The sequence below is a fragment of the Aquarana catesbeiana genome, linkage group LG03 (assembly GCF_042186555.1).
Source record: "Aquarana catesbeiana isolate 2022-GZ linkage group LG03, ASM4218655v1, whole genome shotgun sequence".
Lineage (NCBI taxonomy): Eukaryota > Metazoa > Chordata > Amphibia > Anura > Ranidae > Aquarana > Aquarana catesbeiana.
The window spans coordinates 543,451,055-543,467,042 of NC_133326.1; the positions used below are offsets into that span (position 1 = coordinate 543,451,055).

General features: G+C 40.2%; 1 protein-coding gene across 1 annotated transcript in view; it reads right to left on the reverse strand.

Moving 5' to 3' along the window:
* The window catches only part of DNAI7 (dynein axonemal intermediate chain 7), a 42,103-nt gene that overhangs the window by 24,102 nt on the left and 2,013 nt on the right, over positions 1-15,988 (reverse strand). Inside the window, exons 2-8 of the mRNA XM_073621462.1 lie at positions 10,916-11,048; positions 10,264-10,355; positions 9,860-9,964; positions 8,229-8,366; positions 4,084-4,230; positions 2,325-2,428; positions 1,861-2,152 (exon numbers count right to left, since the gene is read on the reverse strand). Coding sequence (XP_073477563.1) covers positions 1,861-2,152; positions 2,325-2,428; positions 4,084-4,230; positions 8,229-8,366; positions 9,860-9,964; positions 10,264-10,355; positions 10,916-11,048 — 1,011 coding nt within the window. The remainder of the gene's footprint in view (positions 1-1,860; positions 2,153-2,324; positions 2,429-4,083; positions 4,231-8,228; positions 8,367-9,859; positions 9,965-10,263; positions 10,356-10,915; positions 11,049-15,988) is intronic.

A 15,988-nucleotide genomic window follows, 5' to 3' on the forward strand; every position in this document is an offset into this window, starting at 1 on the left:
TCCATGAAGCTCTGGTGGCGACGCTGGACCTCCGTCAAAAAATCAGGGAAGATGCCTACTTTGAGATTCCCATAGGGAATATTACCCTTTTCTCTGGCAAGTCTCAGGGCTGCATCCCGGTCCATATAGTTAAGGAATTTAGCTATGAATGTACGGGGGGGGGGGGCTCCCAGGGTATGCAGACTGCTCCGGGTTGTTTGGATTTATACTCCTTGTTACAAGTAAGTGTATTTTTCTTACACCAGAATACCAGAATAGGAGAAGGGGGTTTTATTATCACCCTTTATTCTTATCATGGTTTTTTTATTTTTTTATTTTTTTTTTTTCCTTATCACCTTGCTCTATACAGCTATCAAATACTTGATGCTGGAACGCCAATATTTGGATCGTAACTTTATATCCAGCCATCTTGTAGAGGATATAGGACATTGTTAACCAATGGAGGATCAAGACCTCTTACCTTGACACTGGAATACCATTAACCCATGAAGTGCATTAGGAGGATGTAAGTGGTGAGTTAGCCATAATATGCGAGATATATATATAATTTCATATAGCTCATAACATTGATTTTCTTTAGACTGTGATACATTTCCCCGAAGAAGACTTTTCTTTGAAATAAGCAAGTTGAAACGCGTTGGGATTCTACTACTCGACGCCACTGTTTCTCGTCTGTGGTGATTGTATCGTTTAGTGTGATGTATCACTCTCTTCCAATTTTTCCTTCTTTATGAGAATGCACTTTTCTAATAGTTTTGCAATGTGATATCTTTATCAAGTTCTTTTAATTTTTTTGTATTTATGTAATCTAAATTTATATTTGGAATAAACATATTTTTACTTATATTAATAGTTCTCATTGCCTTAAAAATCCCTATAGAGGTTTATGCAGTTTTTTTCTAAATATATACGGGATGATGGCAATGACACATCCATACCACCTGGGTCAATTATATATATAACATGGTCAGGTCTTTACCTTCTGCACCCTCAGGTAGCCCGATGAAGTGTAGATTGCACCTCCTGAGCCTGTTCTCCATATCGTCCTGCTTGGTCAGGAGCTGGTTGATCTGCTGTTGCATGCGGTCAGACCCTGTCTGTAATGGTGGGATGGCATCCTCCACGGAGCCCAGCTTGGTCTCCGTGGTCTTGACCCATTCATGGAGTTTCTGGAAATCCTGCCTAATTAGTGAAATGTCCACCTTGACCTCCTCAATTTGTGCTGTCAGCGAGGTCCGGCAGAACGTGATATGAACGGGGACATGATGTCAGGAGTCTAGGGTGCTTCTCCAGGTAAGTCAGGGTCTAAAAGGGTGTCGGTGAGTCGCAGGATAAGCTGGGTTTCAGGATCAATGTAAATGTGTCCTAATCCATGTCGTGTCAGGCTACGCCCCCGTGTTTCCTTCTTTTTAATTAAAAAACATATGTTAACCCACAGCAGATTGTATCAAGTAATGTCTGGTTCGGAGAAGATTAGAGCTATATACAGTATGATTACTATACGTTAGAATACAGGTTATGAGCAGAACGCCACATGCAAAGTCTTCAGTGAGGGACACAGGCAGTGCTGGGACAAGTTCATTTGACACCCAAGGTGAAAAGGCTATAGCGCATGACCCCACAAGCTGTGAACTACTTCTGCAGGACCTGCTATGCTTAGCCTTTCTTATGCTGAAGCATCTAAAGGCAGCCACCTCTTCTGCCTACCCCTCAGGCCGGCCCTGGATACAGGTATGTGAGTGGTATGGGATTCTGATTGACAAGCTCAGGACCACAAAAGCAGAGTGGGATGAGATTCCCAGCAGGTAGCACTCATACCGAATGTAGAAGCCATACAGTGCCCATCTCATACTCACTCACCTTTCTCCCCTCAGAGTGCACCTCATCCTCCATTGCAGCAACATTCCCTGGCTCTGGTTTCTCCTCCTCCTCCTCTTCGGTTGGTTTCCATTCCTGAACCCCACTCTCTGGTCTCATGGTCTCTTCAGCCTTGTTCTCCTCGGCCTCCTTAATGTGCGGCTGGAAGGTCGGACTCTGGCAGGACAGGTGGTCATAGCTGGTATGCAGGATACGTACGGCGATGTTGCTTAGTGCTAGTGGTTTTGGCAAGTCAAAGGAGATGCCTTCTTCTTCAAATTTGTAACCTCTGAACCTACGAGGATGAGAGGCAGCTCAGTGTTATGCTTGTCATACATACATCTGGAAACTTCTTAATTGTTTTAGTTTTAGTCATATTTTAGTCGACTAAAATCTCCAGTACCAGTGTTAATTTGGTCAGGAGTATGAGATTGTATGCTGTCAGTGTGACGGTGTGATTGTCATACCTTGGGTTCTTGTTAAGATTAGCCCAGATGCATAGTTTGACATTTTTATTTGTTATGACCTTCTGCATATTTCCTGTGTCGATGTCAGACAGAGCTGCTGCATTCTGGAAACGAAATACAAAAGATCGGTTGGTTAGTTAACAGCACTATGGCTGTGAGCTCGTTCTTGCTGTATGCCTGAAGTCAGGAAGCCTTGCATTTCATAGACACAGAGAACCTTTACAGGTAATGGTATAATTGGATACTTTGAGACAGCCCATAGTAAAAATACATCATTACCTTGGTGTTAAATACCGGTGTTATGGCAGCAGCTAGCTGCCAAAACCACGGTATCATTTTTTACTATGGGCGATCCTGTGTAACATAAAAGTGGTCCCGCGGGTGCACTTTTAGAGGTGGTAGGAGAGGTGCCCCCAACCGCTTCCCAGTTGGAGCCGTCGGTAATGCCCCCACTCGGCTCTATGCCCTTGGAGGACCGGAGCGACCTCTGACATCACTTCCGGTTCTGGGGCATAAACAAATGATTTTTTTTGTAAAGTCAAAATGTAAAAAAAACCCCAAACTTTTGCTTTTAAAGGTAAATTAGAGATCTGGGGTCTTTTTGACCCCAGATCTCTCAATAAAGAGGATCGGTCATATGTAAACAGAGTTCAAAGCACATATGTGAGGTATTGCCGCGATCATTAAACCAAGAGCAATAATTATAGCACAAGACCTCCTCTGTAACTCTAAACTGGTAACCTGTAAAAAAATTTTAAAGCATCGCCTATGGAGATTTTTAAGTACCGTAGTTTATCGTCATTTATCGTCATTCCACGAGCATGAGCAATTTTAAAGCATTACATGTTAGGTATCTATTTACTCTGCGTAACATCATCTTTCACATTATACCAAAAAATTGTGGTAACTATTGTGGGTTTTTTTTAATTATTCATTCAATGTATTTTTTCCAAAAAAAGCGTTTGAAAGCCTGCTGTGCAAATACAGTGTGACATAAAATATTGCAACAATCGCCATTTTATTCTCTAGCATCTCTGCTAAAAAAATAAGTAATTTTCTAGCAAAAAATAAAAATTTCAACTTGTAAACAAAAGTTCCAAAAAAAGGCCTGGTCAGCAAGTGGTTCAAAACTGACTATACCCCCATAATTGGGAGAGAGGGAAAAGGGAAGGATAGAAGGAGAGAGAGGGTGAGAAATGGAGAAAAGAGGAGGAAAAGGAGGGAAGAGGGGGAAACAGAAGAGAAGAAAGAAGGCAGTGTGTGTGTGTGTGTGTGTGTGTGTGTGTAGGGGAAGAGAGGGGGGCAGGGGTAGAGAGAGAACGAAGGGGAGGATGATAGAGAAAAAAAAGAAGGGAGAGAAAGGAAAAGAGAAAGGAAAAAAAATTTTACTAAATAAATGTGAGCACTGAGTAGATATTATTCCCCTCTTTGTACATTACATTGTATTGGTATGTTCTGCCCTCTAGTGAGAAGTTTTAGCCTCTATAAGAAAGATGTACTAAAACTGGTGTGTACACAGAATCTGGTGCAGCTGTGCATGGTAGCCAATCAGCTTCTAACTTCAGCTTATTCAATTAAGCTTTGACAATAAAACCTGGAAGCTGATTGGTTTCTGTGTAGACCTGCACTAGATTTTGCAGTTCCAGTTTCTAGTTTTAGTAAACCTCCCCCCATTGTGGCGAAACTCTAACATCATAAACACTAGGGCAGCCTGATACAAACACAAAAGTGCTACCAATATGTCTACTTCATTCCACACCTTCAGGAGATGCTCAGTGGCATCATCAAATTTTTGTTGCAATAGACTCTGCAGCTGCTGGACTGTCTGTGCGTACTGTGCGGCATCACTCTCTGGCAGATCCTCAGCGGGAGTGTCATGAAGGAAGAACTCCAATTCTTCAATCAACTAAAAAAAAAGACAAGACACCTCCATTAATCACACTTCAGAAAGGTCTGTTTATTTTAATACCCTCAAAATGAGCTTCTTGCACTGTCTGAATCCCACAGTCCAGGGACATAACAAGATTTTTTTTACAGCATGGACCCAGGGGGGTTTATTTACTAAAGGCAAATCCACTTTGCACTGCAAGTGCAGTCACTCTAGATCTGAGGGGGACATGCAAGGAAAATAAAAAACAGCATTTTTGCTTGTACATGATTGGATGATAAAATCAGAAGAGCTTCCCCTCATTTCAGATCTTCCCCTCAGATTTACAGCAACTGCACTTCCAAGTGCACTTGTAGTGCAAAGTGGATTTGCCTTTAGTAAATCAACCCCAGAGTTAGTAATAACACCCTCATTCACTGAAACCTCAATCTGAGGTCACGTGTTATTATAGCCGAATTTCAACCATTTTCAGCACACATCACTAAGAGAGCCGCAATCCTCAAAAGACAAAATACTCTCTGTTTATAACAACTAGCCAAGTAATGGCTTTTCATTTCACAACACTTTGCCTGTATTTCCTGCTAAAATCTACTTACAGTGCCTTGAAAAAGTATTCATACCCCTTGAAATGTTCCACATTTTGTCATGTTACAACCAAAAATGTAAATGTGTATATGTGATAGATCAACACAAAGTTGCACATAATTTTGAAGTAGAAGGAAAATGATAAATGGTTTTCAACATTTTTTACAAATAAATATCTGAAAAGTGTGGCGTGCATTTGTATTCAGCCCCCTTTACATACCTTTACTGATACCCCTAATTAAAATGCAGTGGAACCAATTGCCATCAGAAGTCACTTAATTAGTAAATAGTTACACACCTGTGTGTAATTTAATCTCAGTATAAATACAGCTGTTCTGTAAAGCCCTCAGAAGTTTGTTAGAGAACCTTAGTGAACAAACAGCATCATGAAAGCCAAGGAACACACCAGACAGGTCAGGGATAAAGTTGTGGAGAAGTTTAAAGCAGGGTTAGGTTATAAAAAAATGCAAAAGAGAAGGGAAAGTGGGACTTTAAGTGAGATAGATGACTTTGTGGAGGCAAAGTTGAAATAAATGCAAAATTGTTTTTATTAGTAACAAACTTTGTATAGAATATGGCAATAAAATAACCACATATATATTCAGTACAGTAATTCATAGAGACACCACCCACACATAACATACAGGTGTGGCATGGGAAAAAATGTTTGCATGAGTATGGTATTATCAAAGCAGTTCAAAGGTACATAACATAGAATAAATTTATATTAATACATATGACATAAAAATGACATAAAAACAGCACCAGCGACAGGAGTATGAGTATAGGAAGTAAAACCAAAATAAAAAAATAAATGAATGTCAAAAATTATTAATCTGCTGCAGACCAAAATTCACTGTGTCCATTACAGACACAGGTCAGCATCACTTGTGCCCGACGCGTTTCGTGTAGAGACACTCCTCAGGGGCAGATGCTAAAGTATATCTGCAGAGTGTAAAGAAAAAAGTGGTGACATTAGTCTAGTTCTAATTAGTAATGTAGAAATAGGGCAAATTACCCTGTCCTAAATACTCACATCGGGTCCAAAACGGTAAAATGTTGCGGCCATGTGATCAAAGTCCCAAGATAGCCTCCCCCGGGAACTGAGGTAATTGCAGCCGCGCACAGCAGGGCGCATGCAGCAAAACCTCCCGATGACCCAAGGCACAAATTGCTGGTGCAAGTGCCTTGGGTCATCGGGAGGTTTTGCTGCATGCGCCCTGCTGTGCGCGGCTGCAATTACCTCAGTTCCCGGGGGAGGCTATCTTGGGACTTTGATCACATGGCCGCAACATTTTACCGTTTTGGACCCGATGTGAGTATTTAGGACAGGCTAATTTGCCCTATTTCTACATTACTAATTAGAACTAGACTAATGTCACCACTTTTTTCTTTACACTCTGCAGATATACTTTAGCATCTGCCCCTGAGGAGTGTCTCCACACGAAACGCGTCGGGCACAAGTGATGCTGACCTGTGTCTGTAATGGACACAGTGAATTTTGGTCTGCAGCAGATTAATAATTTTTGACATTCATTTATTTATTTATTTTGGTTTTACTTCCTATACTCATACTCCTGTCGCTGGTGCTGTTTTTATGTCATTTTTATGTCATATGTATTAATATAAATTTATTCTATGTTATGTACCTTTGAACTGCTTTGATAATACCATACTCATGCAAACATTTTTTCCCATGCCACACCTGTATGTTATGTGTGGGTGGTGTCTCTATGAATTACTGTACTGAATATATATGTGGTTATTTTATTGCCATATTCTATACAAAGTTTGTTACTAATAAAAACAATTTTGCATTTATTTCAACTTTGCCTCCACAAAGTCATCTATCTCACTTAAAGTCCCACTTTCCCTTCTCTTTTGCACTAGTATAGGGATGGAGGCACACCGCATATGTGCCTCATTCAAAGTCCCAATTCCCCTTCTCCATTCGAGGTTATAAAAAAATATCCCACGCTTTGAACATCTCACGGAGTACTGTTCAATCCATGATCCGAAAATGGAAAGAGTATGGAACAACTGCAAACCTACCAAGACAAGGCCATCCACCTAAACTGACAGGCCAGTCAAGGAGAGCATTAGGAGAAGCAGCCAAGAGGCCCATGGTAACTCTGGAGGAGCTGCAGAGATCCACAGCTCAGGTGGGAGAATCTGTCCACAGGACAATTATTAGTCGTGCTCTCCACAAATCTGGTTTTTATGGCTAGAAGAAAGCCATTGTTGAAAGAAAGCCATAAGAAGTCCCATTTGCAGTTTGCGAGAAGCCATGTGGGGGACACAGCAAACATATGGAAGAAGGTGCTCTGGTCATACAAGACAAAAATTTAACTTTTTGGCCTAAAAGCAAAACGCTATTTGTGGCGGGAAACTAACACTGCACATTACCCTGAACACATCATCCCCACCGTGAAACATGGTGGAGGCAGCATCATGTTGTGGGGATACTTTTCTTCAACAGGGACAGGGAAGCTGGTCAGAGTTGATGGGAAGATGGAGGGAGCCAAATACAGGGCAATCTTAGAAGAAAACCTGTTAGGGTCTGCAAAAGACTTGAGACTGGGATGGAGGTTCACCTTCCATCAGGACAACGACCCTAAACATACAGCCAGAGCTACAATGGAATGGTTTAGATCAAAGAATATTCATGTGTTAGAATGGCCCAAAGTCCAGACCTAAATCCAATTGAGAATCTGTGGCAAGACTTGAAAATTGCTGTTCACAGATGCTCTCTATCCAATCTGACAGAGCTTGAGCTATTTTGCACAGAAGAATGGGCATAAAATTCACTCTCTAGATGTGCAAAGCTGGTAGAGACATCCCCAAAAAGACTTGCACTTGTAATTGCAACAAAAGGTGGTTCTACAAAGTATTGACTATACAAATGCACGCCACACTTTTCAGATATTTACAGTATTTGTAAAATAAATTGAAAACCATTTATCATTTTCCTTCCACTTCACAATTATGTGCCACTTTGTGTTGGTCTATCACATAAAATCCCAATAAAATACATTTATGTTTTTGGTTGTAACATGACAAAATGTGGAAAATTTCAATGGGTATGAATACTTTTTCAAGGCACTGTAGTTTATAAAAGTTTGAAATATAAAATGTATTTGTTGAAGTGAAAAAAATTGTTAGAAGTATATGGGGAAAAGACTACAACAAAAAACATTGAAAATGGCAATTCCTATTTTGCAATTATTGGATTAAAGTGGTATAAATTAGAGGTCACCCTACAATCCAATTGTACAATCTACATTAGATCTAACAACAACATTAGGCCGTATCAGTGCAAGGCATGCAAGTGCTTTGTTTTTATGAAGGCATTTTACTGTATCAGTTAGTGAAGCTCTGTATACAAGACAGGTCAGATTCACCAAACGAGATTGAGGCAGCCAAACACTCACACTGAGGATCTGATTGCTCTTGTTCAGCACTGACTGGAAGTCTTCTTTTGTCTCTTCACTCCACAGGCTCATGAAGGTGTTGATCTCCTGGCATACAGAAGGATCCGGACTCCCATCACAGAGCATGTAGCGATCCCACTGTATAAGGGAACATATTTAGTAACAATGGGTTGTCCCAGCAATTGCAATAAAATGTAATTGGTCCACTGAAGAAATTTGCTGCTGTCCTTCTGCAATAAAGAACCTTCTTTCAACTTCTCTTTTGTTTATCTAGATTCTATGATGACTACACATATCTAGTATGTGCTGTGCCTAAATTCAACTAAAATATTTAGATAAAGTGAGGAATTTTCTATTAATCAACTAATGTCACCTCTGTACCCTGCTAAGGCTGACTGAGCACAGAGCAATCTGATACTGACAGCTCTGAACCCAAAAGTGCTCAGAGCTGAGCGCTTTCAGGTTCACACAAAGCAGAGGAGGTCAGTGAACATATATCTTCCCTGATCCAATGCTAATCTCCATTCTGACACCAGCCATGATGGTCTCAGGCAACCAGCAAGGACAGATAAGCTCAGGACATATGGTGGTGAGCAAGCAAGGTTCGGGAGGGGGGCTGCCTGAATCACCTCTCCTGCATAACTGGAAGGAATAAAAATCTATTTACAGACCAGCGCTGATCCTGCCATACTAATTTCTGTAGCTGCAGCAAAAGGGATAAAGCCCAATTCACAGCAACTTTTGTCTTTTCTTTTAGGCCCTGTTCACACCTGAGCGTTTTTCAGCCTGTAAAACTCTAAGCTCCGAAGCTCCAAAATGCCCAAGCAAGATCCCATTAGTTTTAATGGCCCCAGTTCACATATGAGCATTTTGTTGTCTGAAGCAAAACGCCTGAAGCTCAAAAAAGTACATGAGCTTCTTTTTTGGCAGATTACAACTGTTTTTGGCTCCAAAGACTTCAAAAGAAACTCCTGACTTGAGCAGAAAAACGCTTGTAAATTGCTCATAAAACGCTTGTACAATGCTCAAATAGTAGCTCTTCACCTCTAATTTCCTCTCCCTGTCCTCCCCCTAGTGCTTTCTATTGGCTAAACAAAAAACGCCAAAGCTGTAAAATGCTTGTAATACATTTCTAAAACGCTTTTAAAAAAAAAAAAAAAAAAAGCTTGTAAAAAGCTGCAAAAAAAGCTTTAAAAAAAAAAAAAAAAGCGCCTGAAAAACGCCAGTAAATCGTTACGCTCAGGTGTGAATGGAGCCTTAGATAGAGTGGGGAAGGGCCGAGCCAGTGTTAGGTTTACCTTGCCACCAGTGTCAATTTTGAGGATGGTCTCCTTTCACTCCCTGCTAGGAGTGATAGAATTCTGGATGTCTATGGGTGTCACAGAAACAAGAAATCAGAGGAAACCCCCACAGTGGGGGCACAGACAGAAATAAAAATATGACAGAAGCTTTGATTTACCACTTAATCCAAACTTATTTAAAAAAATTGGTTGCGGTTAGTCTTTAACAGTACTCCCTGTAAAAATCAAACTGGGAGGCACAAAAAAAACTTGGCAATAACTGAGTGAACCGGCCAATCAAAATGTTACTGGGTACAGCCGGCTTTAAAAGGTTCTTTCTATGATAAAAACCTTAGCTCGTGTGCGCAGGTCCTTCTTCCAGCGAGCTGCATCCTCCAGCTTCTCATCGATCAGCAGACGATATTCTCCCAGTTCCTCCTCACGGTGCTCCAGTTGCTGTTGGGAGAGATTGGCAGTAATTTATTTGGGTTTGACATAGCACACAGCCAGATGTATTCATTAAATAAACTAAAAACTAAAGTAAAGAAAAACTGATGGTGTGTAAATTAGCACCCATATGTAGTGTTTGCTGAGGTTAGCTCATCAAAAGATAAATTCCGATTGGTTGCTTTGACTTACTAAACTTTGTACATTGCTCACGGTGGATTCACATCATACACAAACCCTTGTGTCTACAACCACATGTACCTCTACATCTTGGGTTTGGATTCAAAGGGTCACCTAGCTTGGATTACCTTTGCCTCTAGGCGCTCGATTGCTTCCCTCTCCAGGCGTTCTTTCTCCAGGCGAGCGGCCTCAATCTGCTCTGCTAGTAAACTAGCTTCCTCTGGGGGGAGGAATGATTGTATTTAGGAGAGCTACATTGTCATCCATTTTATTCTTCATTTAGACAAGACGCCTACGTTTTCCTAATGGCTTTATCAGTGACTGTAAAAGCTTTGTTATGAAAATGAATGTATAAAATACAATTATAAAGGGTGACTCTAAGCAGACAGCTAAATACATACCCAAAACACAGATACAGTAACTGCTTTACCTACCAAATTGTACATGATCCCAGCACTCCTGCTGCATAATAAAAGGATGGCGACAACAGAGGCAGCAGTTTAGCAGACTCCATCCCCACCTACTAGATTAATAAGTAATAACAGCAGACAGGTGAACCCACCCCGAGCTCTCCTTTCTGTATTTCCAAGACACCCTCCTTCCCCATCTATTAGTTTATATATTAGTCTCTCCCACTGCAAGTCTGATTTGATATTTCAGCTGAACGACAAATTCTGGGTAATTATGCTGGCTGGGCTAAATAAAATGAGGTCTTGGCTTTCAAAAAAGTCCCTGAAATGATGACACTGTACAAAGAACATTGGATTGTATTATAACAACCTTCCTCCCTCTGTTTCCGCTCTTCCTCCTCTTTTTGTAGCCTCAGTTTCTCTGCCTTGCTCGGCTTTCCTTTCTTCTGGGAGGTGGCTGATGTCCCTTTCTTCTGGGAGGTGGCTGAAGTCACTTTTGATGACTGAATGAATAAAAGCAAGTTATAACCCCATAATAATAATAATGCAAGAATATTAATAGAGATAGATAGATAGATAGATAGATAGATAGATAGATAGATAGATAGATAGATAGATAGATAGATAGATAGATAGATAGATAGATAGATAGATAGATAGATAGATAGATAGATAGATAGATATTCTGTACAATATGATTTATAGGTGGTATTCTGCTTTCAATGTTATATCCAGTTTGCACACACACAGAAACGTGCTTGTAAATTAATATCATAATATATAATGTATATACGAGAAATCAACAATGGCAGCTTATATGCATATCTTAAAACGGGTTTGCTTTCAAACGAGCAGTGAAACCCAGTCCACAATCTACAGTATCAATTCTTGCCAGAAGATGGAGACATTATGCCTAGGGAAGGTATTTCAGACCCATGTATACAAAGTACAGTGTGCAGTCTCAGCTATTCTTACTTAGGCCCCATACACACTATTAGATTTTCTGCAGATTTTTGTCTTCAGATTTACCAAAACCATATAATGAGGTCAAACCTTAAGAGTTTCATTTTGTATGCAATCAGGCAGGCCCTTGCACTAAGTGATTTTGGTAAATCTGAAGACAAAAATCTGCAGAAAATCTAATAGTGTGTATGGGGTCTTTCCTCAGCATAACCATTGCACACCGATGTAGATGCCTTCAAGGACAAGTCCAGGTTAACTCAAACTAATGCTAACTTACCCCTCAGGCCTCCATACTAAACTGAACATACCACATGTTGGAGTTAGAGTTTGCTAAACTGCACACCTCCGCCACACAGTCATGATCCAGTCCAATGTTTATGGGGAGTCAGCGCACAAGTGCAGCCAGAATTTAATTGTTGAAGGATTAAAAAAACGGACTAAGGCCGGGTTCACAGCAGGGAGTTTGGCGCGTCCCTGTTCTCCGTTTCAGAGGCAAATCAGATCCGAATTTTTAGTCACGGAGGTAAGTGAGGAATGGGGGTTGGTTAGTCCAGTTGAGTATTAGAGGGTGGGGTTATTTAGAGCAGTGTTTCTCAACTAGTGTGCCATTTGAGTTCCCCAAGGGTGCTGCGAGCATGAGACCCAGTCTGACCTGGAACAGAGGTAGATGAGAGGACTCTGTAGTGATGGGAAGACTCCGTCATGGGGTACAATAATATGATGGGGGTACTCTGATGTGATGGGGGAAATCATATATAGGGGGCCTCTAATGTATAGGGGAAACTTTAATGTGATGGGGGAGACCTCTGACACTATTGAGGTCTCCGATATGAAGGGGGACTCTGATACGAAGGGGGCTTCCTATATGAAGTTAATTTCATCAAGGTGATTGATAAGTAATATTTAAATTTGACATTTTAGACTGGGGTGCCCCAAAATTTTACATAATTATAAAGGGCGCCGCGACTGATAAAATGTTAAGAAACGCTGATCTAGAGGTATAACAAGGTGACAACACTGTCTGCAGTGAATTCGCATAGCACTGTGGTCACTCTTTGGACAGGGCAATCTCAGATGGACATGTAGTTGATGTAGTAGTAGATGGATTTTAGGTAACAGACATTTAAGACCAACTCCAGCTATACATTTTTTCAACAGTTAAGCCCCATACACACTATTAGATTTTCTGCAGATTTTTGTCTTCAGATTTACCAAAACCATATAATATGAGGTGAAACCTTAAGAGTGTCAATTTGTATGCAATCAAGCAGGTCCTTGCACTACATGGTTTTGGTAAATCTGAAGACAAAAATCTGCAGAAAATCTAATAGTGTGTATGGGGTCTTTCAGTAACCATGTTCTTTCCTTTTGGAAAAAAAGGCTTAAACCAGCTGAATAAAAGCTGACAGTTGTAGCCCCCCCCCCCCCCAGCAGTGTTATATGGTTTGTCCCAATCCCTGTAATGCCCCGTACACACGGTCGGATTTTCCGATGGAAAATGTCCGATCGGAGCGTGTTGTCGGAAATTCCGACCGTGTGTGGGCTCCATCGGACATTTTCCATCGGATTTTCCGACACACAAAGTTGGAGAGCAGGAGATAAAATTTTCTGACAACAAAATCTGTTGTCGGAAATTCCGATCGTGTGTACACAAATCCGACGGACAAAGTGCCATGCATGCTCAGAATAAATAAAGAGATGAAAGCTATTGGCCACTGCCCCGTTTATAGTCCCGACGTACATGTTTTACGTCACCGTGTTTAGAACGATCGGATTTTCCGACAACTTTGTGTGACCGTGTGTATGCAAGACAAGTTTAAGCCAACATCCGTCGGAAAAAATCCTAGGATTTTGTTGTCAGAATGTCTGAACAAAGTCCGACCGTGTGTACGCCCTATAACTGTCACTTTTATTGGACAGCTTGGCCTGCATGTAGATGTGGAGAAAAACAACAATCAAGGCACGTGGATTTTAAAAAGCAATTCATATACTGGATACTACAATTGAAGGGACAAGCCCCAAACAGGTATCAGAATACATCAGCTTAAAGTGTGTGTTGAGTGAAGTCTTTTTTTTTTCTATTTACAATAGAGCAGGAAGGATTAGAATCCCTGTTACATTTTTACTGGTATTACATTGAAAAAAGAAACAATGGATGGGATTTTTAGGGCACCATTCATAAAACAATGACTATTAATTTACATTCATAAAAGCATTCACAATTGTATTTGCACAAAATATTCCTAAAAGACAGACCAAATGGTCACAATGATTGTTTAAAAGAAACCCATCATGTCAATGCAGATGTCAATCAAGTTGATCAATCCATAAAAGGCACAAACAAGCCTAAAGTAATGGAAATAAACCCTGTGTTTTAACGCTCAAGTAATATATGTCTTCTTCAGGGATTCGATGAATTGATGAGTTCCGAAATAGAGTTACAAAGAATAGAACCACTAATCATTTTTTTGTGTGGTTACATTCTTTGTATCTTTTATTCCAGAACTCATTCAATTCTTCGACACCCTGAGGAAGGTGTATATTACATGAATGTTGAAACACATTGGAGTTTATTTTCTTTAATTTTGGGTATGTTTGTGCCTTTTATATGGAATGATAAACTTGATTGACATCTGCATTGATGTGACGGGTTTCTTTTAACCTCTTGCCGACCGGGCCATAGACAAATGACATCCTCGGACGGAAGTGCAATACCGGGGTTATGGCTGCAGCAATACCCTATAACCCCAATATATTTTTTTTTTTCAGCCGGCGATTCTGTAACCGATAAATTGTTTTTTAGAAGATCCAGGTAAGCCCGAGAACCACCGGAATGCAGCAGGAGATGGGGGGCGACCCCTCCCGCCTCTTTTCGGTGGTTTTCGGGGTTACTTGGTCGGTAGCCCTGAGAAGCGATTTGATGGTTGAGGTGGCTGCTAACAGAGTTGAACGGAGGAAAGATGGCCTCTGCTCATCTCTATGGTCTAGGAGGACCGGAGCGACGCCATGATGTCATTTACAGTTCCGGCTCAATGTTAAGGCCATTTTTTTAAAGCATTAAAACAATGCTTTTTATTTAAATCTAATGCTTTACATTGTAGGGGAGAGATGTGGAGTCTTATTGATAACAGATCTCTCCATGAAGAGGAGCTGTCACTGCTTATTATCAATGACAAGGGATGTTTACATTCCTTGTGATAGGAATAAAAGTGATCAATAAAAAATGTTTAAAGGGACAGTGTAAAAATAAAAAAATATATATAATAAAATAAATAATAATATATATTTTTTTAAAGTGCCAGCAGTACAGTGGTGAATGCAAACGTAGGTCACGCCCCCACATATGTAAACAGTGTTCAAACCACACATGCGAAGTATCGCCATGAACACCAGAGTGAGGGCAATAATTCTAGCACTAGATCGCCTCTGTAACTTTAAACTGGTAACCTGTAGAAATGTTTAAAGCATTGCCTATGCAGATTTTTAAGTACCGTAGTTTTCCGCCATTCCACGAGTGTGCACAATTTTAAAGCATGACATATTGGGTATCTATTTACTCGGCGTGACATCATCTTTCATATTTTACAAAAAAATTGGTTATATATTGTGTTTTTTTGTTTTTCTACACTAAAGTGTATTTTTTCCCCAAAAATTGCATTTGAAAAACCGCTGCGCAAATATTGTGTGACATAAAAAATTGCAAGAATCGCCATTTTATTCTCTACAGTCTCTGCTAAAAAATATATCTAATGTTTTCTAGCAAAAAAAACCCCACAGATTTTTATATATATATGAGAAGTGTCAGAATTGACCGGTAGGCAAGTGGTTAAACAATCATCCTGACCATTTGGTGTGTCTTCTAAGAATTTTGTGTACAAATAAAATTGTGAATACTTTTATGAATATAAATTAATAGTCATTGTTTTATGACTGGTGCCTTAAAAAAAATTCCATCCATTGGGGTTGATTTACTAAAGACAAACAGACTGAGCACTTTGAAAAGTTCAGTTGCTCCAGAGCTTAGTAAATGAGCAGAAGCTCTGCTGACTTCCATCTTCCAATCATGTGCAAGCAAAAATGCTGTTTTTTTTTGTTTTCTTTCATTTTCCTTGCATGTGATTGGGTACGCTTTACAATGTGAAGCTTTACCTCATTTACTAAGCTCTGGAGCAACTGTGCTTGCAGAGTGCACAGTCTATTTGGCTTTAGTAAATCAACCCCATAGTCTCTTTTTTCATAGGGATGTGTCACATCAAAACTATATAGACATGGAAGGAATATAATTAATTTATTTTTATTGCTTTCATTATTGAGATCTTCCCTCACTTCCTATCCTGCTGGTGTTTCACTAGACAGGAATTGATGGGAACTCTCCAACAGCAACACAATGAAAAACCCTTTTTTTGTAGTAGAGTAGGAGATGTCTAGAACCCCTGTCAGATTTTTATCTTTGCCTATGTCTCTGCTGTAGAGTTCTGCT